General features: G+C 39.0%; 1 protein-coding gene across 1 annotated transcript in view; it reads left to right on the top strand.

Moving 5' to 3' along the window:
- The window catches only part of LOC306669816 (alpha-fetoprotein-like), a 55,199-nt gene that overhangs the window by 22,421 nt on the left and 4,885 nt on the right, over window positions 1-27,893 (top strand). The window contains 5 exon segments of the mRNA XM_079153969.1: window positions 1,025-1,122; window positions 4,550-4,688; window positions 7,113-7,322; window positions 7,326-7,339; window positions 26,931-27,063. Of these exon segments, the coding sequence (XP_079010095.1) occupies window positions 1,025-1,122; window positions 4,550-4,688; window positions 7,113-7,322; window positions 7,326-7,339; window positions 26,931-27,063 (594 nt within the window).

Below are 27,893 nucleotides of genomic sequence, written 5' to 3'. Positions count from 1 at the left end.
CTAAGGGCACAACCCCCAATGACCCACCTCCTCTAACCACTCCCTACCTGTCTACAGTTACCACCCAGTTAATATATATTAGAGGATTAAGGCACTGATTAGATTAAAACTCTCAAAACCCAACCATTTCACCTCTAAACTTTCTTGCATTGTCTCACACATATCTAAACCATAACAAGAGTACTGATTTCAGAAGATTCAAATGATTTGCCTGGTATCACAAAGGTAGTAAAGACAGTGCTAAGAATAAAATCAAGGTCAACTGCTTGCACATTGCGTGGATTTATTACTATAACAATCACTTCTTTTAGAATAAGGTAGATTAGATTTGACTAGTAAAGATGATCAATGTTCCTACTAAAGAGTTCAGCCTGCAGAATCTGTATCTTCTCACTAGAATCTCATTTTCATGGTTCAAGAATTCACTGAATTTGCCATTGCCTCTGAAAATTCCGTCTAATTCACTTTGATGTGTACTTACGGCATGTTCACAACTTGAGCATGACTTATTTATTAAACCATGACTTCTTAACACATATGTGTATTTCTGTATGTATATATATGTATCTGTGCTGCTTTTGTAAAAAGGCTATATTATTAAAATAACCAATAGACATACAGGCACAGACCAAACTTAAATTTATCAACTTCCTCTGCGTTTCTCTCTTTGACATGATGAATAATTTGCCTTGTGCTTGTATAACATTCTAGTTAAACCCACAAATGGGTTTACATCAAGGGAATCCAGATGCCAATCTTGTTGTCCCATATCTTTGCCACAAAATACATGGTGATTTCCTTTTAATAAGATATGAATTTTAAGGTTTGTGAACTCATTAATGAGGCTCTGGGTTTAGGAAAATATTTATGTTATATATTTTTTTGAGATTGCTTTTGCAATCTCAGCTGAAGATAAATGTTTGCAACCAATAGATAAACATTATTATAAATATTATATTTATAATATTATTAAATATTATAATTATTATTATAATCATTATAAATGATTATCTCTATTTTTCAGAAAGAGATGTTCCAACGAGTGGTACAGGAAAGCCGTGATCATGTAAAAACTTACTGTTATTTATATGAGAAATTAGGCCATAGTAACTTCCATGACAGGTATGCCTCTAAGAGATTCAGGTTTGTGCTTATTAGTGACCTTTAGTTAATTCTTTTTTCTTTTTCTTTTCTGGTTTTTTTTTTTTTTTTTTTCTTTTTGTGATACTGGGATTGAACTCAGGGGCACTCAACCACTGAGCCACATCTCCAGCCCTATTTTGTATTTTATTTAGAGACAGAGTCTCACTGAGTTGCCTAGCACCTTGCATTTCTGAGGCTGGCTTTGAACTTGTGATTCTCCTGCCTCAGCTTCCTGAAGCCTCTGGGATTATAGGCATGTGCCACCACGCCCTGCTTAGTTAATTCTTTGTTTTGTTTGTTTTTTTTTTTTTTAATTTTTTAAAAATTGTATTTGTTCTTGATACTGAGAATTGCCAATTGCCAAGATTTGCAGCCAACCCTAAAAATCTCACAGGTTGAGGAAAAATAGAAGCGAATGCAATAGGAGAGAGAAAGGGAATCATGGGGAAAGAGTAGCGGGAGGTAAGGGCATATACTGGAGAGTGAAATTGATCAAAGTACATTATACGCATGTTTGAGTTGTCCCACAATGAAGCCCACTATTATATATAATTAATTTGTACAAATAAAAATTACATAGAAAGAACCTGTCCTTTGCTTTGTTAAGACAGATAACTATAAAATTTTGGGTATTTCTACATTGCTTTCCAGGCCAGGTCTCCAGATGCCAGTCAATGTCCAGAGGTTAGGGAACAAGGCAGGGCCTACTGTCCCCTTGAAATCTCACAGGAGTCTCTTCCTTACATTTGAATGTTTAGTTTGGGGTTTTGCCAGTGATTTTGAGTTCAGGCTGCAACAGAAATCTAATCTAGGGTCCCTTTGTCAGTTTCAAGCCAGGTTCATCAAGCAAATTTAATTATTTTTGTCACCACCAAGAAATAAATGTTATCAGTTATTTGCCGGAGGGAACATACACCCCTTTTGTGTACAGAAAGCCTGGTAAATTCCGCTGTATTTCAAAGATTAAGTTGTCACAAAACAAAAGCCAATTTTTAGGAATCTTTAAGATCTTACTGTAATAGTCTATTAAGAAGTAAAGTATTGAAGAAAACTTCAGTTTGATAGTTTGATATAGTGTCTCATAATACTGAGCTTAAATCAAGTGTCCAAAATAATGGATCACAAAATGTCTTCTGGCTCACTTAGAAATAATTTTTTGGTTTATTACTTTTCTTTTTATATGGTGTTCAGTTGCTAATGCTCAACCTAAGGATTAGATTGTGGTTCTCAAGCTTTAGGATATGTGAAAATATAAAAAGACGTGTTAAAACACAGAGTTTCTGATTCAGTAAGTCTGGGGTGGGTCTGAGAATTTGCATTTCTCTCAAATTCCCAGGAATGCTGATACTTGTGGTCTAGGGCTCCTCTCTGATAACCACATGATTAGACTGTTGGTTTCATTGGATGTTATATAAACTACACTCTTCTCCAACTCCATTTTACTGTAGATATAGTAATTGATTCTAATTCTGTGTTGTCTTCAGCATCTAGTTACGTAGAGTAGAGTCTCTTAAAATCTCTTTCCATGTTTTTTTTTATTCTAAACACCACTCTCCTAATTCAGGCCCTGGTTTTCTTTTACCTGCAATGTAAGAATTTGGAATTCCATTCCCTCACTTTGCCTCTTGCCCATCCCCGATCCATTCTTTATAAAGTAACAAAAATATCTTTAAAATAATGTAAATCTGATCGATTGTGTAACTAAGTTTTCTTCCTCTCCTACATCTCTCTGTCTTGCACTTTTCCCCCAAACCTCCAATCAAATAAAAACAAACCAAATTACAGTTGGTGACTTCATGACTTTCATTCCTCTTCACCTGGCTCTCTGAGAGTCCTTGTCAGATCTCAGCTCAGAAGTCAATTCCTCAGGGCCACCTGCCCAAGTTCCCTAGGATGGGATTAGATGCCATCTTTTGTGTACTGTTGTGAAATATAATTAAAAACAACATCTCCCAACCCAGAAAACCTCTCTTCAAAGGTAGCAGAAAAATAAACTAGTGGGTTTTTTATTGAATAAATATTAAATGGAAATATGATGTGCATCCCAGGCCATCCACAGAGAGATTGCAATGACAGAAAGAAATCTCATGTCCTTAATACACTCATGCAGACACAACTCATTGCATACATGTTTTCTTATAAACAATAACTAGTCTTCAAGTGAGAGGACTTGACAGCACCATTGGGTCACACACAGTCCATCTTAACTTTATCTGATAATTGAGGTGACCATTTGTGATAACTATGTGACTTCATCCAGAGATAAAACAAAAACAAAAATGACAACAGAACAACAACAACAAAAATAAACTTCTTAACTTCTTGTATCTTTAAGAGAGGAGGTAGTTTTGCAACTTGGAGCAAGGCTCCCACCTTCCCACAAAAACATGGAGGTAGGGGTGTATCTCCCATATTTGCATTCCAAACAGATGGCTTCTGGGTCCCTAAGAAAGACCTTTCTGGATCATAAGGTTGGAAAAAGCTGTTTCTAGTTTTAAAAACATTGCATGAGTTTCAAAGACAGAATACACTTGATCTTAGCTAAGTGAGATAAGCCAATCTCAAAAAACTAAAGGACAAATGATCTCGCTGATAAGTGGATGAGGACATATAATGGGGGGTTGGAGGGGTTAGCGTTAGGGTTAGGGTTAGGTTTAGGGTTAGGAATAAGGAGGGTGATAAGAATGGAGGAAAGAAGGACTGTATAGAGGGAAAAGAGGGGTGGGAGGGGTGGGGGGGAAGGGAAAAAATAACAGAATGAATCAAACAAGATTGCCCTATGTAAATTTATGATTTTTAATTAAAATAAATAAATAATAAAATTTTTTTAAAAAAGACAGAATACAAAATAAAGAGATCTATAGTAAATACTCTAAGAAAAAGGAAGAGAGGATCATTTTTCCTTTATTTTCAATAGAATTGGGCCTCTTCTTTTTAATTTCTTGCTTGTCTTGACAGAACCTACAGTACTCGGTACTCTCCACACATTGAATGTCCTTGTCCATCTCCCTCACTAGGGTGTGAGTCCCTTGGAAACAGGGTCTGATTCCTAATGGTTACTGTAGCCCCTATTTCCCCACATGGCGGACGAACACTAAAGCTGTCTGCATATATTTGTCTTGGAAGCTCTTTACTCTAGGTATGATTTCACAGTTATTCAAGTTAGTTGTCACAGTGTCCTTGATGAGCAGAAAAAAGGTGGTTTCGAGTAGAGCAGTGTATGAGGGAGGAAGAGACCTTCAGGTATATTCAATTTGCCAGTTGTCCATTTGACAAAAGGGATATAATTGTCTAGTTTAATATCTTATTTCTCCTAAATCAGAGATAATATCAGGTATTGGGGAAAACTGTCGAATTGATGTTTCCATGTGTAACCATTGCCAGTAAGAGCACATTGCTTTTTTAGGCTCATAATCCTTTACACTAAGAAAGCCCCACAACTATCTGCTCAAGAGTTGGTTGTGTTCACGAAGGAGATGGCAGCTGCGGCCTCCAGATGCTGCCCACAACGTGACGAGCAACAGTTTGTCTGTATTGAGGACTCTGTAAGTACATCAGTGACGTTATGTCTGCCTGCTCTTGAAAGTTCTGATCTCTAACCCCCAGCAATTCATCTCACTTCTGTGGACATCCATAAACTGTCAATGGAGCCTCGTAATTCTTTTCTCAGGGGAAATTCTTGCAGGTAAGCTAATGCTAATTCTCTTCAAATATCAGCAGGGTAAAACTGTCACCTCCCTAACTTTGGGGATATTAGATTCACAAGGTTTTTCCCTGGATCATATCCCAGGGCCTATTGTTTGGATTTTTAAGACTGAACTGATTTTGTCAGCAATTTCAAAATAGTCTTTGAGACTAACTCATTCTAATCATACTCACAAATATTAAATTTTTGAGAACCCAAATGTGTTCAATTATAATGAGCAATGTCTTGTCAATTTTAGGAATAACTGGTGCAACTCGGCTATCCTTTTCCCGGAATGAAAATACTTGAGAGGCTGAATTATGATATGACTAATAGTGCAAATAGAATCAAAGGAAAAGCAGTGGTGGTCTTGAGGGATATTTCCTTCAGACTATAGTGATGCATGACAAATTATTTCTTCCTCACAATGGAGAAAATTCCTTCAGGGACAGAATGCTTACGTCTCTGAGATTTAGCTCCTGGGTCTCTAGCAGTATTGTCCTAACTGTCCTGAATTCTTATTTGGTAATAGCTTTTTCTACTCTTTGTGAATGGTGGATCACATCCTCTACACTAACTTGGTCTTTATTTTGATAAAGTATCCTTATCTCAATTGTAGATTGAAAAAATATTATGTAGCCCTGCCTTCTTTTTAAAACAATATTTTTATTGTTGAATCATGCCTACCTTGAGGAATTCTTCTGATTAGACTTGTGTTTTCCTAAAGTCTAGTTTGGGGCAATCTCTTTGGTTACTTCTAAAATGAATAAACCATACATTAAATGTCAATGTTTATTGATCTTAATTATTTCGTCCTTACATATGTAAGGGACAGAGAATTTGGGTAGTCAGTATACTCTGTGGGAGCAACAAACAGTCTTCTAGACAGCATACAGGTAAGTATGGGTATCCCAAAACAATCTGGGAGCAAGGCAAGGTGGCAGTTCTAAAACTGTCAAGAAAACACAGACATAGGATTCCCAAGTTCTTTCGTTATTCAGCCAACAAATATGCATAGAGCATCTACTATGTGCCAAGTTCCGTGGTTGGTTACAAATGTCCAATTATAAAAAGTGTGAAGACATTGGATTTGAGCTTCTTGAGAACTGCAGCTACCAATCTTACATGTGAGTTAAGTCAGAGGTAGTGTTGACTTGAGGCTTGCTTCTAATTTGATGAAACGTAAGAAATTCCTGCTCCAGTCAGCACTGGTCTATCAAGTCTACTGGGTAGACCTGAAGATGGGGTCAAAGTGAACTCAACTTGAAGATGACAGGAGGAGGAAGAACAAAGATAAGGATAAGGCTGCACCTGGCACTCTTCTGTTTTCCCCAAAGTGAAATCCAGGTGGAACTAGCAGAAACTAGAATTTGAAAATACTTAAATGTAATTTCCCCCCCTCCGCCCCCGTTTCCATCCTCTTTTTCTTCCTGTCGCCCTCAGTCTCCCATTCTCCTTCCTCTATTAGACTTCCTTTCACTCACCCATTAATTTATATTTAATTGGTTATTTATGTTAACCTATTCTTTCCCCTGTCTTTATTTTACTCTAGCTTCTGCACAGAGAGAAAGCATTTGACCTTTGGGTTTCTGAGTTTGACTAATTTCACTTAGCCTGATATTCTCCATTTCTATCCATTTATCAGCAGATACCATAATGTCATTCATTTTAATGGCTAAGTAGAACTCCATTGTACATATATACCATAATTTCTTAATCCATCTATCTATTGACAGGCACATGGGTTGATTTCATAATTTAGCTATTGTGAATTGTGCTGCTATCATCATGGATGTGGCTGTATCACTGTAGTGTACTGATTTTAGATCCTTCAGAAAAATACTAAGAAGTGAGATAGCTGGGTTATATGATGGTTCCATCCCTAGTTTTTTGAGGAATCACTATATTGCTTTCCAGAGTGGTTTATTAATATGCAGTCCCACAAACAATGTACAAGCATACTTTTTTATCCATGACCTCACCAACAGTTATTGTTGCTTGTATTCTTGATCATTGCCATTCTGATTGGAGAGAGTTCTTTCTCTCTTTAAGTGTTTATGTCAGGTGTTTTGTTAAAGCAACTGAAAGCTGACTTACATTACATTCTTACATTACATGCTTGGTGTCCATGATTGTTTGAGTTAAAGACCTTTGATATATTCATTTTAGACTCGGATTCTGGTACCAGTCTGAATACATAATAAATGTAATCTTATGTTCTATGGTCAAAAAAAGTAATAACCATAAACCTCATCACTCTTATTTTAATTCCCTTCTGGAAAAGGCAAAGCTTATTCTTGGAGCTCTGTGCAGAAGACACGAGGTTGAGCCTGTCAATGCTGGTGTGGGTCACTGCTGTGATGATTCTTATGCCTTCCGGAAGCCATGCTTTGATGAGCTGCAAGTTTATGAAACTTATGTTTCTCCATCTTTATCTTGTGACCAAGTCATCAGCTTTAAAGAGGACTTGTGCAAAGCTCAGAAGAAGGAACTCTAAATTGAAAAGCAAAAGTAAGGATGTTTGCTTACTTTGTGTTTCACTACCAACAAGAAAGCTGATACAAAGAAATTTAACTGGATGCAGATATAACTATTGCATCATAAACAGAGCAGCTAAATGTATTGGGAGTCAGGTGGAATTAAGAATATTCAAGAATTTTACAATTAGTCCTACCATGGCTGTTACCCTTATTTGATTAGTTAATGAGATACGAAGCAAATTTATCAGAAATATCAAGAGAAGTACATTATTATATTTTTCCTAAAATATCAACTTTGGAATATTAGTCTTATAAGGTGTTGCATGTAAAGAAGGTTCTGTGATCAGGTAAGTTTGGAAATATTAATTTCCTTTCTCCTCTTGGAAAGCAATCTTTTCTATCTAAAGTGGAAGTCAGAGAAGTCCTGTAATAAACTAAATGACTTGCCTTGTTCTTATTAAGAATCATTTGGGGTTTTCAAGATGGCGGCCTAGAGGGTGGCTGCATTTCATGTTGCTCCAGGACTCAGGATTCAAAAGAGGAGATATTGAGACGCTTGGGACCAACTCAAAGCAGCCGGGTGACTCTCACCCCCTGGGGGGGCATCCCGGATAGGACGGGGGTCCCGGAACGCAGGAAACTTTGTGAAGTAGAACTGCCGGCGAGACTCCCCTCCCCCCGCTGGAGCAGTGAACGCGGACAGCTGGGAGCGCCGTAAAGGAGGCCGCTCGGCACAGCGCTGGGACTCGGAGCAGCCACTGGGGCTCCGGCGGCTGCCCAGGGGAAGAGTGGCGAGGAGAACTGTGTGGACTCAGGACACCGGGGCCTGCCCTGAGGAGGAGGAGAGGAGCGTGGCCATTTGGATTCGGAGAGACTGCGCCAGAGCTACAGGCGGTTGCCAGAGGAGAAGCTGCGCGGCGAGCTGTTTGGAATCAGAACGACGCTTCTGAACACCGGGGCCTGCCCTGAGGACTAGGAGGAGGAGCGTGGCCGCTTGGATTCGGGTGACTACACCAGAGCTACAGGCGGTTGCCAGAGAAGGGGCTGCGTGGCGAGCTGTTTGGACTCTGACCACTTCTGAACCCCGGGGCCTGCCCGGAGGAGTAGGAGAAGGAGGAGGAGGAGCGCGGCGGGTCCTTTGGACTCGCAGTGACTGCATTAGCGCTCCAGGCGGCTGCTCAGAGGAGAAGGCGAGTGGTGAGTTGTTTGGTCTTAAAGTGACAGCTCCTGAACACAGGGGGGCTGCCTGGAGGAGAAGCGTGGTGGGACGCTTGGTCTTGAGTGGCCGCACCTGAGCTCTGGGCGGTGCCCAGAGGACCCGTGCAGCAGGTCACGTGGATTCAGAGCCACTCAGAGGGACTGCTCCTGAACACCCGGGGGGTTATCTGGAGAAGGAGGAGGAACGGGGAGGGTCACTTCGACTCGGAGTGATTGATTGCCGCGGGCTATGGGTGGTTGGTGGGAGGAGGAGGCACGAAGTGAGTTTCTTGGACTCCTAGTGACCGCACCGGCATACTGGGCGGCTGTCTGGAGGAAGAGGCCTGTGGCGGGTCTCTGGGACTCAGAGCGATTGTTCGGGGCCACAGGTGGCTGCTCAGAGGAGGGGCCAAGCAGCCAGGCGATTAGGTGCAGAGCAGGGTCCCAGGATCTAGGAGGCTTCTGGGTGGAAGAGCCGCACAGAGACAGGCTTAGGGCGGAGCGAAGGTTCCAGGCCTGTGGGCAAATTCTCTGAGGAGGGGCAGCCTAAGGAGATTCATCTGTGAAGGGTGAGGCTCCCAGGCCCAGGAGGTAGGGCCGGGCCCCTGGAAACTTTGCAGAGGAAGGCAGCCCAGCCCAGGCAGTAGCTGTAAATTGAGGGGAACCTCTAGGAGGAAACTGACGAGCGAGACCTCCCCACTGGGTGAGTCTTCCCTGCCTGGTGAGGTTTCCTCACAAGGACGGTAAAACCAGAGACACAGGCCCAAACAGGCCTTGCCTCAGCCCACAGCCTAGGTCCCCTTTGGATGACCATTGGTCAACAAGTGGAGGCACCTCTGCCCACTAGCAGGGAATATACCCCACCTGAAGGCCACCACTCCTAGAGAGGCAGCTTCCTTGTGGAACACCGCATTATCAACTTCCTCCAAGACTTCAGCCTACTGAAGGCTAAGAGGGGATATATATAGAAATCTTCAGGGACATTGTAAATCAACAGAGGAAATCTGCAATATCTCAGCAGTCCACTGATACCTGAACAATATGAGAAAACAAGGAAAGAAAATGATGCAAACAAATCTAGATGTTACATCAATAAAACCCAATGACAGCATGGCAGAAGAAATGACAGAAAAGGAGTTCAGAATGTACATAATTAAAATGATCAGAGAAGCAAACGATGAGATGAAAGAGCAAATGCAAGCATTGAATGATCGCACCAATCGACAGTTAAAAGAGCAAATACAGGAAGCAAAAGATCATTTCAATAAAGAGTTAGAGATATTGAAAAAAAACCAAACAGAAATCCTTGACATGAAGGAAACAATAAACCAAATTAAGAACTCCATAGAAAGCATATCCAATAGGATAGAACACCTGGAAGACAGAACCTCAGACATTGAAGACAAAATATTTAACCTTGAAAACAAAGTTGAACAAACAGAGAAGATGGTAAGAAATCATGAACAGAATCTACAAGAACTATGGGATATCATGAAAAGGCCAAATTTAAGAATTATTGGGATTGAGGAAGGCCTAGAGAAACAAGCCAAAGGAATGAACAACCTATTCAATGAAATAATATCAGAAAATTTCCCAAATCTGAAGAATGAAATGGAAAATCAAGTTCAAGAGGCTTACAGGACTCCAAATACACAAAATTACAACAGACCCACACCAAGGCACATTATAATGAAAATACCTAACATACAAAATAAAGACAGAATTTTAAAGGCTGTGAGAGAAAAGAACCAAATTACATTCAGGGGGAAACCAATACGCATATCAGCAGATTTTTCAATCCAGACCCTAAAAGCTAGAAGGTCCTGGAACAACATTTTTCAAGCCCTGAAAGAAAATGGATGCCAACCAAGAATCTTATACCCAGCAAAACTTACCTTCAAATTTGACGATGAAATAAAATCCTTCCATGATAAACAAAAGCTAAAAGAATTTACAAAAAGAAAGCCAGCATTACAGAACATTCTCAACAAAATATTCCATGAGGAAGAGATGAAAAACAAAGAAGCAAATCAGCAAAGGGAGGAATTATCCTAAAGGAATTGTCAAATAAAGGAGGAAACAAGTTGTGTCAAACAAATAAATAAACAAAATTTTAAAAATGAACCAAATGACCGGGAAATCAAATCATATCTCTATAATAACCCTGAATGTTAATGGCCTGAATTCATCAATCAAAAGACATAGACTGGCAGACTGGATTAAAAAGAAAGATCCAACAATATGTTGCCTGCAAGAGACTCACCTCATAGAAAAAGATACCCATAGATTAAAGGTGAAAGGATGGGGAAAAACATACCATGCACATGGACTCAGCAAAAAAGCTGGAGTATCCATCCTCATTTCCGATAATGTGGACTTCAAGCCAAAGTTAGTCAGAAGGGATAAAGAAGGTCATTTCATACTGCTTAAGGGAAGCATAAATCAGCAAGATATAACAATCATAAACATCTATGCCCCAAACAGTGGCTCATCTATGTATGTCAAACAAATCCTTCTCAATTTCAGAAACCAAATAGACCACAACACAATAATACTAGGTGATTTTAACACGCCGCTCTCACCACTGGACAGATCTTCCAGACAAAAATTGAACAAAGAAACCATAGATCTCAACAACACAATCAATAATTTAGACTTAACGGACATTTATAGAATATTCCATCCAACCAAGAGTGAATACACTTTCTTCTCAGCAGCACATGGATCCTTCTCTAAAATAGACCATACATTATGCCACAAAGCTAATGTTAGCAAATACAAGAAGATAGAGACACTAGCATGTATTCTATCAGATCATAATGGATTGAAGTTAGAAATAAATGAAAGAATAAAACACAGAAACTATTCCAACATCTGGAGATTAAACAATATGCTATTATATGATGAATGGATAACAGAAGATATTAGGAAGGAAATTAAAAAATTCTTAGAGGTAAATGAGAACAAAGAAACATCATATCAAAATCTCTGGGACACTATGAAAGCAGTACTTAGAGGGAAATTTATTTCATGGAGCGCATTTAATAAAAGAAGTAAAACTCAACAAATAAACAACCTAACACTACAGCTCAAAGCCCTAGAAAAAGAAGAACAGAACAGCACCAAAAGTAGTAGAAGACAGGAAATAGTTAAACTCAGAGCTGAAATCAATGAAATTGAAACAAAAGAAACAATACAAAAAATTGACAAAATAAATAGTTGGTTCTTCGAAAAATGAACAAAATTGATAAACCTTTAGCCACACTAACAAAGAGAAGACGAGAGAAAACCCAAATCACTAAAATTCGGAATGAACAAGGAAATATCACAACAGACAGGATGGAAATACAAAACATAATTAGAAGCTATTTTGAAAATCTATACTCCAACAAAATAGAAAATTTCGAAGACATCAACAGGTTTCTAGAGACATATGAATTGCCTAAACTGAATGAAGAGGACATAAACAATTTAAATAGACCAATTTCAAGTACTGAAATAGAAGAAGTCATCAAAAGCCTACCAACAAAGAAAAGTCCGGGACCAGATGGGTTCTCAACCGAGTTCTACAAAACCTTTAAGGAAGAGCTCATTCCAATACTTCTCAAAGTATTCCATAAAATAGAAGAGGAGGGAACCCTCCCAAACTCATTCTATGAAGCCAATATCACACTGATACCTAAACCAGACAGAGACTCATCAAGGAAAGAAAATTTCAGACCAATATCCTTAATGAACATCGACGCAAAAATTCTCAACAAAATTTTAGCAAATCGCATACAAAAACATATTAAAAAGATAGTACACCATGATCAAGTGGGTTTCATCCCAGGGATGCAAGGTTGGTTCAACATCAGGAAATCAATAAACGTAATTCACCATATTAATAGACTTAAAGTCAAGAATCACATGATTATTTCAATAGATGCAGAAAAAGCATTTGATAAAATACAGCACCCCTTCATGCTCAAAACACTAGAAAAAATAGGGATAGTGGGAACATTCCTTAACATTGTAAAGGCCATTTATGCTAAGCCCATGGCTAATATCATTCTAAATGGTGAAAAACTGAAAGCATTCCCTCTAAATACTGGAACAAGGCAGGGATGCCCTCTTTCACCACTTCTATTCAACATCGTTCTTGAGACTCTGGCCAGAGCAATTAGACAAACCAAAGAAATTAAAGGGATACGAATTGGAAAAGAAGAACTCAAACTATCCCTGTTCGCTGATGACATGATTATATATTTAGAGGAACCTGGAAATTCCACCAGAAAACTCTTAGAACTCATAAGTGAATTCAGTAAAGTAGCAGGTTACAAGATCAATGCCCATAAATCCAACGCATTTTTATACATAAGTGATGAATCTTCAGAAAGAGAAATTAGGAAAACTACCCCATTCACAATAGCCTCGAAAAAAATAAAATACTTGGGAATCAATCTCACAAAAGAGGTGAAAGACCTCTACAATGAGAACTATACAACACTAAAGAAAGAAATTAAAGAACACCTTAGAAGATGGAAAGATCTTCCATGTTCTTGGATAGGAAGAATTAATATTGTCAAAATGGCCATACTACCTAAAGTGCTATACAAATTCAATGCAATTCCAATTAAAATCCCAATTGTGTACCTTACAGAAATAGAGCAAGCAATTATGAAATTCATCTGGAAGAATAAGAAACCCAGAATAGCTAAAGCAATCCTTAGCAGGAAGAGTGAAACAGGGGGTATTGCAATACCAGATCTTCAACTCTACTACAAAGCAATAGTAACAAAAACGGCATGGTATTGGTACCAAAATAGAAAGGTAGATCAATGGTACAGAATAGAGGACACGGACACAAACCCAAATAAATACAATTTTCTCATACTAGACAAAAGTGCCAAAAATATGCAATGGAGAAAAGATAGCCTCTTCAACAAATGGTGCTGGGAGAATTGGAAATCCATATGCAACAGAATGAAACTAAACCCATATCTCTCACCATGCACGAAACTAAACTCAAAATGGATTAAGGACCTCGGAATCAGACCAGAGACCCTGCAGATTATAGAAGAAAAAGTAGGTCCAAATCTTCACCTTGTTGGTCTAGGACCAGACTTCCTTAACAGGACACCCATAGCACAAGAAATAAAAGCTAGAATCAACCACTGGGATAGATTCAAACTAAAAAGCTTTCTCTCAGCAAAGGAAACCATCAGCAATGCGAAGAAAGAGCCTACAGAGTGGGAGAATATCTTTGCCAATCATACTTCAGATAGAGCACTAATCTCCAGAATCTATAAAGAACTCAAAAAACTCTACTCCAAGAATTCAAATAGTCCAGTCAACAAATGGGCTAAGGAAATGAATAGACACTTCACAGAAGAAGATCTACAAGCAATCAACAAACATATGGAAAAATGTTCAACATCTCTAGTAATAAGAGAAATGCAAATCAAAACCACCCTAAGATTCCATCTCACCCCAATTAGAATGGCGATTATCAAGAATACGAGCAACAACAGGTGTTGGCGAGGATGTGGGGAGAAAGGTACACTCATACACTGCTGGTGGGGCTGCAAATTAGAGCAGCCACTCTGGAAAGCAGTGTGGAGATTCCTTAGAAAACTTGGAATGGAACCACCATTTGACCCAGCTATCCCACTCCTTGGCCTATACCCAAAGGACTTAAAATCTGCATACTACAGAGATACAGCCACATCAATGTTCATAGCTGCTCAATTCACAATAGCCAGACTGTGGAACCAACCTAGATGCCCTTCAATTGATGAGTGGATAAAGAAACTGTGGTATATATATACAATGGAATATTACTCAGCCATAAAGAATGATAAAATTATGACATTTGCAGGCAAATGGATGAAATTGGAGAATATCATGCTAAGTGAGATAGGCCGATCTCAAAAAGCCAAAGGAAGAATGATATCGCTGATAAGTGGAGGATGACACATAATGGGGGGGAGGGAAGGGTTAGACTTAGGGTTAGGGAGGGGGCAAGTATGGAGGAAGGAAGGACTGTATAGAGGGTAAAGAGGGGTGGGAGTGGTGGGGGGAAGGGAAAAAATAACAGAATGAATCAAACATTGCTCTATGTAAATTTATGATTACACAAATGGTATGCCTTTACGCCATGTACAAACAGAGAAACAACATGTATCCCATTTGTTTACAATAAAAAAAAAAAAAAAAAAAAAAAGAATCATTTCGGCTAGGAATGTGACTCAGTGGTAGAGAACTTGCCTAACACATGTGAGAGCTTGGATTCAACTTCCTGGACTGCTTCCTGCAAAAAAAAAAAAAAATTGTTTGGGTCACAGAACCTAAGATTTTGAGGACCTGTACAACGGGAAAGTACTTGAATTATTCCATTGGAATGATGGATATTACTTCAACAGTATATCATTATTTACTACCACTTTCAGTGTTATTACTAGGATTGCCTGAATCTGTTTTGAAGAACAGTTTTTGGGTGATATATGGAAGTTGCCAGCTGGGAGATAATGTAATGCCTGTGAATCCAACTCCCTGAATCCTTGATTTCCCTCTTTTTCCTTTTTTAATGTAGTCCCTTGCACCAGATAAGGCTTTGTGGTGACTTATCATAAGAATACAAAATATCACTAGGAGTTCTCAGTACAGGAAATAAACTTTTTTTTTTTTTTATTGTAAACAAATGGGATACATGTTGTTTCTCTGTTTGCACATGGCGTAAAGGCATACCATTTGTGTAATCATAAATTTACATAGAGCAATGTTGTTTGATTCATTCTGTTATTTTTTCCCTTCCCCCCACCCCTCCCACCCCTCTTTACCCTCTATACAGTAGTTCCTTCCTCCATACTTGCCCCCCTCCCTAACCCTAACTCTAACCCTTCCCTCCCCCCCATTATGTGTCATCCTCCACTTATTAGCGATATCATTCGTCCTTTGGCTTTTTGAGATTGGCTTACCTCACTTAGCATGATATTCTCCAATTTCATCCATTTGCCTGAAAATGTCATAATTTTATCATTCTTTATGGCTGAGTAATATTCCATAGTATATATATACCACAGTTTCTTTATCCACTCATCAATTGAAGGGCATCTAGGTTGGTTCCACAGTCTGGCTATTGTGAATTGAGCAGCTATGAACATTGATGTGGCTGTATTTCTGTAGTATGCAGATTTTAAGTCCTTTGGGTATAGGCCAAGGAGTGGGATAGCTGGGTCAAATGGTGGTTCCATTCCAAGTTTTCTAAGGAATCTCCACACTGCTTTCCAGAGTGGCTGCACTAATTTGCAGCCCACCAGCAGTGTATGAGTGTACCTTTCTCCCCACATCCTCGCCAACACCTGTTGTTGCTCGTATTCTTGATAATCGCCATTCTAATTGGGGTGAGATGGAATCTTAGGGTGGTTTTGATTTGCATTTCTCTTATTACTAGAGATGTTGAACATTTTTCCATATGTTTGTTGATTGCTTGTAGATCTTCTTCTGTGAAGTGTCTATTCATTTCCTTAGCCCATTTGTTGACTGGACTATTTGAATTCTTGGAGTAGAGTTTTTTGAGTTCTTTATAGATTCTGGAGATTAGTGCTCTATCTGAAGTATGATTGGCAAAGATATTCTCCCACTCTGTAGGCTCTTTCTTCGCATTGCTGATGGTTTCCTTTGCTGAGAGAAAGCTTTTTAGTTTGAATCTATCCCAGTGGTTGATTCTAGCTTTTATTTCTTGTGCTATGGAAGTCCTGTTAAGGAAGTCTGGTCCTAGACCAACAAGGTGAAGATTTGGACCTACTTTTTCTTCTATAATCTGCAGGGTCTCTGGTCTGATTCCGAGGTCCTTAATCCATTTTGAGTTTAGTTTCGTGCATGGTGAGAGATATGGGTTTAGTTTCATTCTGTTGCATATGGATTTCCAATTCTCCCAGCACCATTTGTTGAAGAGGCTATCTTTTCTCCATTGCATATTTTTGGCCCCTTTGTCTAGTATGAGAAAATTATATTTATTTGGGTTTGTGTCCGTGTCCTCTATTCTGTACCATTGATCTACCTTTCTATTTTGGTACCAATACCATGCCGTTTTTGTTACTATTGCTTTGTAGTAGAGTTGAAGATCTGGTATTGCAATACCCCCTGTTTCACTCTTCCTGCTAAGGATTGCTTTAGCTATTCTGGGTTTCTTATTCTTCCAGATGAATTTCATAATTGCTTGCTCTATTTCTGTAAGGTACACAATTGGGATTTTAATTGGAATTGCATTGAATTTGTATAGCACTTTAGGTAGTATGGCCATTTTGACAATATTAATTCTTCCTATCCAAGAACATGGAAGATCTTTCCATCTTCTAAGGTGTTCTTTAATTTCTTTCTTTAGTGTTGTATAGTTCTCATTGTAGAGGTCTTTCACCTCTTTTGTGAGATTGATTCCCAAGTATTTTATTTTTTTCGAGGCTATTGTGAATGGGGTAGTTTTCCTAATTTCTCTTTCTGAAGATTCATCACTTATGTATAAAAATGCGTTGGATTTATGGGCATTGATCTTGTAACCTGCTACTTTACTGAAATCACTTATGAGTTCTAAGAGTTTTCTGGTGGAATTTCCAGGTTCCTCTAAATATATAATCATGTCATCAGCGAACAGGGATAGTTTGAGTTCTTCTTTTCCAATTCGTATCCCTTTAATTTCTTTGGTTTGTCTAATTGCTCTGGCCAGAGTCTCAAGAACGATGTTGAATAGAAGTGGTGAAAGAGGGCATCCCTGCCTTGTTCCAGTTTTTAGGGGGAATGCTTTCAGTTTCTCACCATTTAGAATGATATTAGCCATGGGCTTAGCATAAATGGCCTTTACAATGTTAAGGAATGTTCCCACTATCCCTATTTTTTCTAGTGTTTTGAGCATGAAGGGGTGCTGTATTTTATCAAATGCTTTTTCTGCATCTATTGAAATAATCATGTGATTCTTGACTTTAAGTCTATTAATATGGTGAATTACGTTTATTGATTTCCTGATGTTGAACCAACCTTGCATCCCTGAGATGAAACCCACTTGATCATGGTGCACTATCTTTTTAATATGTTTTTGTATGCGATTTGCTAAAATTTTGTTGAGAATTTTTGCGTCGATGTTCATTAAGGATATTGGTCTGAAATTTTCTTTCCTTGATGAGTCTCTGTCTGGTTTAGGTATCAGTGTGATATTGGCTTCATAGAATGAATTTGGGAGGGTTCCCTCCTCTTCTATTTTATGGAATACTTTGAGAAGTATTGGAATGAGCTCTTCCTTAAAGGTTTTGTAGAACTCGGTTGAGAACCCATCTGGTCCCGGACTTTTCTTTGTTGGTAGGCTTTTGATGACTTCTTCTATTTCAGTACTTGAAATTGGTCTATTTAAATTGTTTATGTCCTCTTCATTCAGTTTAGGCAATTCATATGTCTCTAGAAACCTGTTGATGTCTTCGAAATTTTCTATTTTGTTGGAGTATAGATTTTCAAAATAGCTTCTAATTATGTTTTGTATTTCCATCCTGTCTGTTGTGATATTTCCTTGTTCATTCCGAATTTTAGTGATTTGGGTTTTCTCTCGTGTTCTCTTTGTTAGTGTGGCTAAAGGTTTATCAATTTTGTTTATTTTTTCGAAGAACCAACTATTTATTTTGTCAATTTTTTTTATTGTTTCTTTTGTTTCAATTTCATTGATTTCAGCTCTGAGTTTAACTATTTCCTGTCTTCTACTACTTTTGGTGCTGTTCTGTTCTTCTTTTTCTAAGGCTTTGAGCTGTAGTGTTAGGTTGTTTATTTGTTGAGTTTTACTTCTTTTATTGGAAATAAACATTTAAATGCCAAATATATTTCCTATAAAGATATAAAATCCATCAAAGCATTGTGACAATGGGAGGAATTTTACATATGAATTAGTCTTTCCTACCCCAAGTTTAGGAAATCCTTCTAAAAACACTGTGCAGTTCCTCTATAATTATTTCCAGTGATGGGAAAGCAGCCTATTTTATCTTTAGATATGTTATGTTATTGGAAAGTTCATCTTTTTGTTGTTGCTATTGTAAAATGGAAATGCTTCCCTGTCACTTCCAACCAAATTTGTATCTCTGAAGCTACATTACTGTGTAGCTAGTGTAAGGACACTATACCTCTATGCAGTAGTGCAAGGACATATTCTTATTGTTTGACAGTTAACTAGGGATGAGGTAGGATTTCATACTCAGGTGGACTTCCAAGGAGAAGGTGAGAGGAAAGATATAGAATGCTTCCCAAACTTATATATACCATAGAAATACATACGCATGTGTAGGTGTATGTATCATGTGAACATGTTTACATACTGGAAAATTTTATGAATAAGTGATTTTCAAAATGCTATTGCTGTTACTAATACTAAAGCCTATTGATTGGAAATGCTGCCAGTAGATCGTGCTCTCTCTACATCTGAACAGGATTTCCCAATGTGTACTCCATATTTAAGAAGGCTTCTGGAGTAAGTCAGCAAAAGAACTCACTCCAAAGATCTTATCTGCTCCCACTTTTACAGCATCTATTAAAATATTTAGTCATTTCACTGTGCTGTTCTTCTTTTCCCTCCACTACTGCAATCCATTATCAAGTTTACCCTCCATCTATCCTCTCCTCATATAGGTAACATTTACTTTTACTGCATAACAAATCACACAAAAATGTAATGACTAAAAAACATCAATTATTATTGCTCACAAGTCAGTGGGTTGATTGAATGGGTCTGCTGACTTAGGCTAGTCTGGACCATTTTCATCAGTGTTTGCTTATGTGTTCACAATTAGCTGGGGGCTGGCTGGCTTTGACTGGCCTCAGCTAAGATAGTTTATCTCTGCTGCATGGGATCCCTTATCATCTGGCAGGCTAATGCCTCTTCTTCATATGGTAGGTGGGAGAAATGGCAAGTGTGGAAGCCACATGAGGTGGAATTGAGCCATGTTGGTTCTGCTAGAAGATAGGTCACAAGACCACCCCAGATGAAAGAAGTGTGGACATAGACTTTATTTCTTGATAAGAAGAATTGAAAAATCACATTGTAAAGGATATGGACACAGGGAAAGGTAGACAATTGGGTATCATTTTGCAATCAATCTGTCACATGTGGATCATTAATGTGGTGCCTAAAATTACAAAAAAAAAAAAAAATGGTAAATGGCAAGATAATGGAGGAAAACAAGTCATCAGAAATGAGGGGGCATGACCAGGTTTTCTCTATGTGAAAGAAATAGGGATGGGGGTGAAAGTAAAGTTTACTGACATATACTTCAAAGGGGCTGTGGCTATCAAAGGAGAATAAAGGAGAGACAGGTTGGAAGCAGTAAAAGGGATCCAGGTGCTAAAGTCAGTGGTACTCAAGCAAAAATAGTCTCTTTTTTCCATTTTATTTTATTTTATTTTATTTATTATTGCTGTTGTTATTTTTGTAAACAATAGATTTGCTGCAACATGTTCTGGCTCATTTTATTGAATTAAAAATTAACACATTTCAAAAATATCAAAAATATACCATAATGAGTCTTAGAACTACGGTACAAGAATGATTGCACTAAACTGTAAGACATGAGCCTACAATCTGCCTGACATCCAGTGACAACAGTGAGAGAACCCCTATAGCACCTGGGAGAGGTGCTTGAGATTTAGAATACAAGGAGCTTATGCTGATTAGCACCAAATGAGGGAATCAGAGCTGGTTTGACTACAGCCACTTTTCTTCATTAAGGAAGTGCTTACCTAACCATTGGGCAAAGTCTCTAACTGGAGAGAAAAAGTTGTGTCCATGATTGGGGAGTTTCCACCCTGAAAAATAGCCTCCTCTTAAGAAAACATGGGGTAAGCTCTACCATCAGGGAGCCAATGTTCTGTATAGAGCAAGAAAAAGAAATTCAGAGAAGAGGTAGATATGGGGGAGTTTTCTAAGAGAAAGCCCCAAGTTCCAAGGAGACAGAGGAAGACTTAGGGAGAGCAGAGAGGCAGGAGATGGGTCAGATTAGGGATGTTGAAAGCATCAGTGAGAAGGTAAATGATCTGGGAGATGAAATTTCTGAGTGTAACTTGGGCAGACCATGATGGGGGTAGCCCTGCCAGTCGCCCCTGCAGCTCATACAACCTTAGGCAGGGTGCATTACTCTCGCTACTGAGAGCAGAGGTGCCAGCAGCCATCTGGCACTTCCCCTGATTCTATCTCACTCACATAGATGTATTGAGTGGAACACTGATTATCAGCTCTTAGAGAGAGACGATTTTTTTACTGCTGCTAACACAGAAGCTTCTTTCCTAGTCAAGCATTTCTCTCCCCTCACCTCATTCTGAGCTCAAAGTCAAGACATTCCCGTGGGCCATATATTTTCCTTGGAATGATTCCATAGGTGATGGAGCCCATGTTAGTGGCCTCTGTTGGAATCTACCAGAAGTGACTGTAAGAAGAAAAGCCAAAGGGTCTCATTTCCCTGAACCAGTAGGATGCACCAAAAGCACCCTGCTCCAAAGTGGCACAGTTGCTTTACAGTGCCACCCACCCTTTCTGCCTTCCTCGAAGAGAAAGCAGGCTCTGGTCCTCATTAATGGTTCTTTTTTTCCCAAGATGAACAAAAGTGGCAGCTTATTTCTGATTTTTTCACTTTAAGATTCATTCTCTCAAAGCAGTCTAAATATTATTAGGCCAAAAATATCGCCTTCCTGAGTGAGACCGGGGTTCATTACCTTGGGAATGAAGACATTCTCATTGTCAGCAAGTGCCAGGTTGTTACTTTTTCTGTTACTTATCATAGTACTTGCAATTCATGGACCAGCTGACCCTGAAGTCCTTTCATTTCCCAAGGTGAACTGGTCATAAACTAAATCTTAAAGCTTTTCACTAAGTACCCAAAGGCCTTTGTGAAATGAAGTCAGTCACTCTTTATCCCAGGATTGATGTGAGAACATAAGGAGAAAGAAGTCCATTTATTTCCAGGGAGCAGGCTTTGTGTGCTTCCTCTTGTGGATGTTCCTTGAACACAGATAGGCATCATGTTATGATGTCATCTCATCAAATCCTTACTATAAATTTATGAGTTAGATAATATTATTGTTCATTTTAATTATAAAGAAACTGGGGCTGAAAAGGCAAAAGGTCCTGCTATGGCATCATGCAAAAGGTCCAAAGGTAACTGAGCTGGGATCGGAAATGAAGCTATCTGGCTCCAAGCACTTGGGCCTAACTCCCCTCATCAAGCTGTTAGTGTATCCCAAATCCAGGAGTTATAATACGGAGCTCTAGAATTTTTTAAACCTGAAATTCCTCACATAAAGGCTAGATAATACTGCAAAATATTAGGAAGCAACTCTGTTCCAACAAATGCACTGTGTTCTTTTTGTGGAGAAAACAGGAGCATAGAGACAGTTAATGAAGGGGTTTATGGAATTTTCTGGGAGGATCCATAATGCCAGGCTGAAAAAATCCCGAAAGTTTCCCTGGGCAAGGACTTTCTCACGGCTTTCAGCCTGCATGACTCTGGCTTACCATCACAGCACAAATCCACAAAATAGTGAAACGAGTGAAGGGAATCCTAGAGGAGAAACAAACAACTCAGCAAGATGAAAAAGAGAAAGCAGAAGTTGAGGTCATGGGAAAGCTTTGAAGAGTAAGATAGATAAGCAAAAGGGAAATAGAAATTCAAAATAACGAAATGCAAATCAAAATATTGAGCTGAAGTGTTGATTGTAGATGGTATCTAAATAGTAGAATGAACTTTAAAGGAAATGATGGATAATTTAATGAAAATTAAAAGAATAATACCACAGAAATGAAGCACTGAAAACAAATTGATAGTTTTAGGGGCAAGAATAGAACTCAAGATTTTTTTTAAAAGTTAATTAAAAAACAAGGACTGGGATGTAGTTCAGTGGCAAAGCGTCAGCCTCGCATTCACAAAGCCCTGGTGGGTTCGACCCCCCAGTTCCAAAACAACAACAACAAAACCCCGAAAAACTAAAGTGTAGGAAAGATTAGGGGAAACAATTTTACATAAAGAGACTAGAGGGGAGGCTGAAGGGGAGGTAAAACAACTGCTCAAGGATCATATGAGAAAGGTCCAGCTTCTGAAAGGCACAGAGTTGCCCTGCCTTGAATCCCGTTCCCAGACACGCGGTCTTCTAGTAAAAGGCCACTTTCTTCTTGCCTAACCTCAAGCGGCGACCGGCCAAAGTGGAACTCAACCGTTGTGCTCGTCTTCCCTCTGCTGGCCGCTCTGCGGAAGTGCATCCAGAAACTAGCTGACCCGCAGGGGAAAGCAAGCAGAGGGGGTCAGTGTGACTATGGGGCAGGGTGAGAGGAGCCAGAAGCTTTCAGAGACAAGACTAGAGGGGGCCAGGTGGGGGGCAAATCACAAGGGCACTTGGGAGATTGCAGCTCGTGAGAAAAGAGAAGGCGACTCTATGTGACAGATACCTGCAACCTCCCCTTTCAGGGCGCCCTGTTCTTGGTGAATCTACTACTCAAGTCCTGAGGGCATTGTGAAGAAGTTCATTCTGAATTTGCTGAAAGAATAACTGAATACATGGGACAGAGGCTGTGACAATGTGCCACTTATTGTGGGGGTAAGGAGGGAGGAGACCATCGTTGGAAAAAGTGATAATTTAACATGGATGCAAGTTGTGCTATTATTATTATTGCTATTTTTATTCATCGCTATCGTTTTCTTTGCACTATTTATTGAGTACTTTCAGTGTGTCAGGTACTGTGCTCCAACCTTTAATATATTTTTGGTTCTCACAAAAATCTTGCAGTATCCATGTTCAGATTTTCTTTTTATATAGAATAGGTTCAGAAAAGTTAAGTGTTTTACCCACCATCTCACCAAACAGTGAATGGAAGACCTAAATCAAACCAGAGGGTGTGCCCTTTCATGATGTTAGAAGAAAAGAGAAATCTAGATTTTACATAAACAAGCAGAAAATACTGTCCCCATCTTATATCAACTTTGGCTCCTTACAGTATTCAATCCCCATGCCAGACCGTAGAAATCCAAAACAGGTATTTAGAAATAGGACCATCCTATTATGTAGGCCAGCAAGGTCTATAATTTTATCTTAGGTACCTGGGTTGGTTAATTTCTGTAATATGGGACTCAAGCTGGAGTATTTTTTTTAATGGTTTAGACAGTGAATTTTAATACCTCAAGCAATATTGTCTCTCTAAGAAATAATATTCTACCAAAATCCACCAAATTCCAATGGAAAGTAGTTTGTATCGTCATATTGAATAATTGAGTAAAACTTGGTAATTGTCATTCATGGACAGTATAACTTACTTGACTATATATCCTAACTATGCAGACTTGAATGTTACAGAGACACAAATAAGCAGTTTTTGTTTGTTTGTTTGTTTTAAGCAGGGTCAAATTTAGTTTGGCTTCAGAATAAAGATTGACTAAGTATAGAACAGTTGGATGGAAAAATATGGTCCGAGTTCTTTAAAAAATTCCTGATTTGCTTTATCATTAGAGTAATATACAATCATTTAGAAAATTAGAAAACCCAGAAAAGTAGAGAAAAGAAAATAATAGTGTAATTCCAGCAAATCAGATATACGTTACAAATACACGCTTAGCATGGGAACATATGATGCCATATATGTATGCAAGCACACACTCCTACAGTTGCTTCCTATCCATCTTTAATTGCAGATGATTAATAATGCAGGTTTGCAGGCTCCTGCTACTATCTGTTTATATTGAATTTCAGTCACAGAAATTATCCCCAGAATCTTCAGGGAGGAGTTTATGAAACTCTGCTCACCTCTCCCACCCCGGGGAATTCTCCAGGTGAGCTGTACCTGGCATTCCTGGGATGCCAAATGGAAGAGTCATACCCTTTAGTACTGCCGTCTCCTGCTTAGCTGCAGACTGGATCCCTGGCTTAGCAAAGAGGCATTATGTTTTGTTTTAAGGAGAAGAATCTCCCTGCCCCCAGGATGGATGCTTTCAGAGGAAGCCTGGCAGAGCTGCTTGTGTGTTATGGTATGGAGGACTTGAATGAAAGTGCTTTCTTGGTACTTTTTCGAAATCTGATTTAGAAATGGGTGTCTGGAGGCCCAGTTGAGGAACCACAGCATTTCAGTCTTCACTTGCCGAAGCTCTTTCTGAGTGGAACTCTTTAAGCCTGGCTTCTTATCTCAGGAGGGGTTCTCCAGGGTTGTTCCCAATGCTCATGGCTTCTGGGTGAGGCTCAACCCACCAGTGTGTTAAGGAGTCTGAAACCACTGTTACAGAAGCAAAATGGAGATGTCGTAGGGCCTTTTTTAGAAAACAACGTGAAATAACATATATAAAGTGATTAGCACATTACCTGAAGCCTAGTAAATACAGTACATACTAATATACCAAAAGATGTTGGCTGTGGCCATTATTTTAAATATAGTTTGTCAAAATGTTACAATAGATGCATTTTTGTCACTATTCTTTAAAATAACATTTTAATAAATCTGTATTATTTCACAATATGAATTTAACCATTCCCTATCTTTAGACATGAAGATTGTCTTCACTTTCTATAATGAATTGTTATGTAGAAATCTGGGGGCATAAATCTGTTCCCATATCGATTTCTCCCAGATGGCTAGTACTTAGTTAAATGGCTTCACTTCTTTGGGTGCTGTCTGCTGGTGCTCAGAGGGTGCAGCAGTTCTGTGCTTCTCAGACCAGCCTCACCTTGGGGAAGCTTCTGGAAGAAGCACTGGCTGTGCTTCCTGTGTGTTGCTGTTTAGCTTTGTCTATACTGAGGTCTGGGTGGAGTGTTGGGGTGGTGGTGATGAGAGAGGGTGAAGCTGAAATAGGAATATCAAAGAGGCCCACCCCTGGACCACCACATTAAGCTGGAATCCTGCTTTTATTGTTTTCATGGAGGTGTGCGAGCTGTGTTTGTGGGACCTGTGGGCACTGCTCTGGTAGACTAAACCTGGGAACTGCAGATGGCTGGTTGGCTTCACCTATTTCCACTTTGCTCCCAGTGCCTGCTCTCCCTGTGGTGACCATGCTCACTGCTGCCCAGGACCTGCTCTTGTGCCACATACACTTTGTTGTTGGTGGCCACTGGGTCAGCCAAGCGTGGGTAGTATCTAAGTCCTGGAGTAAGTGCCTCAGTGACTTGCCTTGCTTGGGCCAGCTGTTCAAGTGGAGACAGACCAGAGAAGAGAAAGGTGTGTGGGACCCGAGTGTCCCTAGGGCAGAGTGAAATTGACCCAGTGCACCCCTTCCCCTGCTGCTGATCACTATTATCCATCATCTCCAGTCAATGACAGCTGTCACAAACTCTCTTTCACCTGTATCTTCCATTCCAAGCAAACCAAAATTTTCTGCATTGTAATATCAGTACCTATGTAATATCCTCAATTTTGTTTTTCGGTAGGCAAAGCCTAAAATATTTACTATCTGAAAAAATTGGGTGATCTTAGATTTAGACTGAAATAGAAATAGCTACTTATATATCTTCTTTAATTTATAGCACAGATAAAGCCATTTAGAATTGTCGATGTGAATTTGAAAATGAAGACTAAATAATGGTGTTGGGTAAGCTGTGTAATATTGATTAATGTACATTCTTCCTATTGTTTGTGCCTCATTTTCCTTGTGGTTAATGTTCTCTTGTTCTGAAACAGTGAAAGAGGGAAAGAAAGGAAAGGAGAGAGAGAGAAGAGAGAGAGAGTTTCTGTAACCATAAGCAACACTAGTATCAGAAGATTTGAATATCTATTAAATAACAGAAATCAGGTTACAATGTTGAATGTTCAAGGTCTTGAAACCCTGTTGTTTATGGTTGTGGGAGAAACTCATTTTGTGGGGGGAAATCTGAGATGATCAATCATTGAAGCTTCAAATTAGTTTATTGGTCTTACCTGTAATAACATATAAGATGTCCCCAATTTCTATATGTATTGTACTTATAATGTTTGTTTGTAAATTAATAAATTAAGTGATCTTTTTGGTACTGAAGACTGAGCCCAGGGTCTCCCTCTTGCTAGTTAAGTGTTCTACTACACAGCTACATCCCCAGCTCTTGGAAGTTAATTGTTTGGAGTGCATAAAAAGTATAGGAAAAACTTTAATTTACTATATACTATCCATATGCAGTAAAAACAGTAGAAAACAAAGATGTTTACCTAGTAACAATTGCATAAAATAATTAAATTTAACATCATGTTTGTATCGAGGAGGCATGCTTATAGAAACAGTATGTTCAGGAGACAGGAAGATAGAGATGGGCATTGTGAATGCAGTGAGGATGGAAGGGCATTTGGGGGGTCTTCAGCCTGGAGAGTGGGAGCAAGGAAAAGGCCTGGGTGGTGTGCAGCTCTGAATAAGAAAGACAGGTTTGTGAGCTGACCTGTGGAACTCAGGGAGTGTTTCTATTTTTGCTCCTCCTTTCTGATTTAGGCTCCTCAGCAACCTGGTGAAGCAGAAACCATCTGCGACAGAGGTGCAGTTCCAATTGGTACTTGGGGACTTTATGCACCTGGTGGAGATGTGCTGCCATGCAGAGAAAAGTGATATGTGTTTTCAGAAAGAGGTACCGTGTTTCCTTGTTTATTCTTTTAGTGCTCCTAAGTATGCTTAAGGGAAAAAAACAAAACAGGAATGTTCCTGCAAGAAAAAACCCTTCCCTATTGCAATCATGAATGGGTTAGGAGAAAATCAGTCTGAGTGGATTTGAGTAATTGACTACATTTCATCTCAGGATAGTTTAATATTTATGTGTATTTGAAGAAATGTGGCATGAATAGAGATGCATACAGCAGTCATGACACCAGATAGGCTGGGGGTGTTTAATATTGGGAGTGGGAAGAAGGAGGATGAATTGGTCAAACTGTAGAGAAATGATGTCCTTGAAAAATATAGAAGATTTTTTTCTTTTTTCTTTTCTTTTCTTTTCTTTTTTTTTTTTTTTTTTTTTTTTCTTTTTTTTACAAAATTAATGAAAAGCCTGTCTAGGAAATCTGGAGTTTTGTTTAAGAAATGTGGGGTTACAAGCAGAGTCACTAACTATGTTTGCAAACAGAACTAGGGAATGAAGTAAAAGGACTTTTATTTTCTCAGTGGTTAGAAGTTCATGAGAGTAGAGTTGAAGAACAGACTGGAGAGAGTGCTGAGAGGGTAAAGAGGCCTATGCATGCACACTCACAAAGCTAATACCAGGAGACTATTTTCTGTAATTAATCTAATTGTATACAGTTAGCAGGTAAATTATTTTTCACAAGATGGTAAATTATGCAACTTAAATTGCTAAGAAAATCGTGGTAGGATGTGTCACTGCAGATTCATGTGAACTCACCAAGGGGAATCCATGCAGGAGTACCTGGGTTGGACTACTCCGTCAGGGACATGCATTCAGAAGCAGAA

Source organism: Sciurus vulgaris, assembly GCF_902686455.1.
Source record: "Sciurus vulgaris genome assembly, chromosome: 9".
NCBI classification, from domain to species: Eukaryota; Metazoa; Chordata; class Mammalia; order Rodentia; family Sciuridae; genus Sciurus; species Sciurus vulgaris.
The sequence above is the reverse complement of the archived record's forward strand: the minus strand, read 5'-3'. Positions and strand labels throughout refer to the sequence as shown.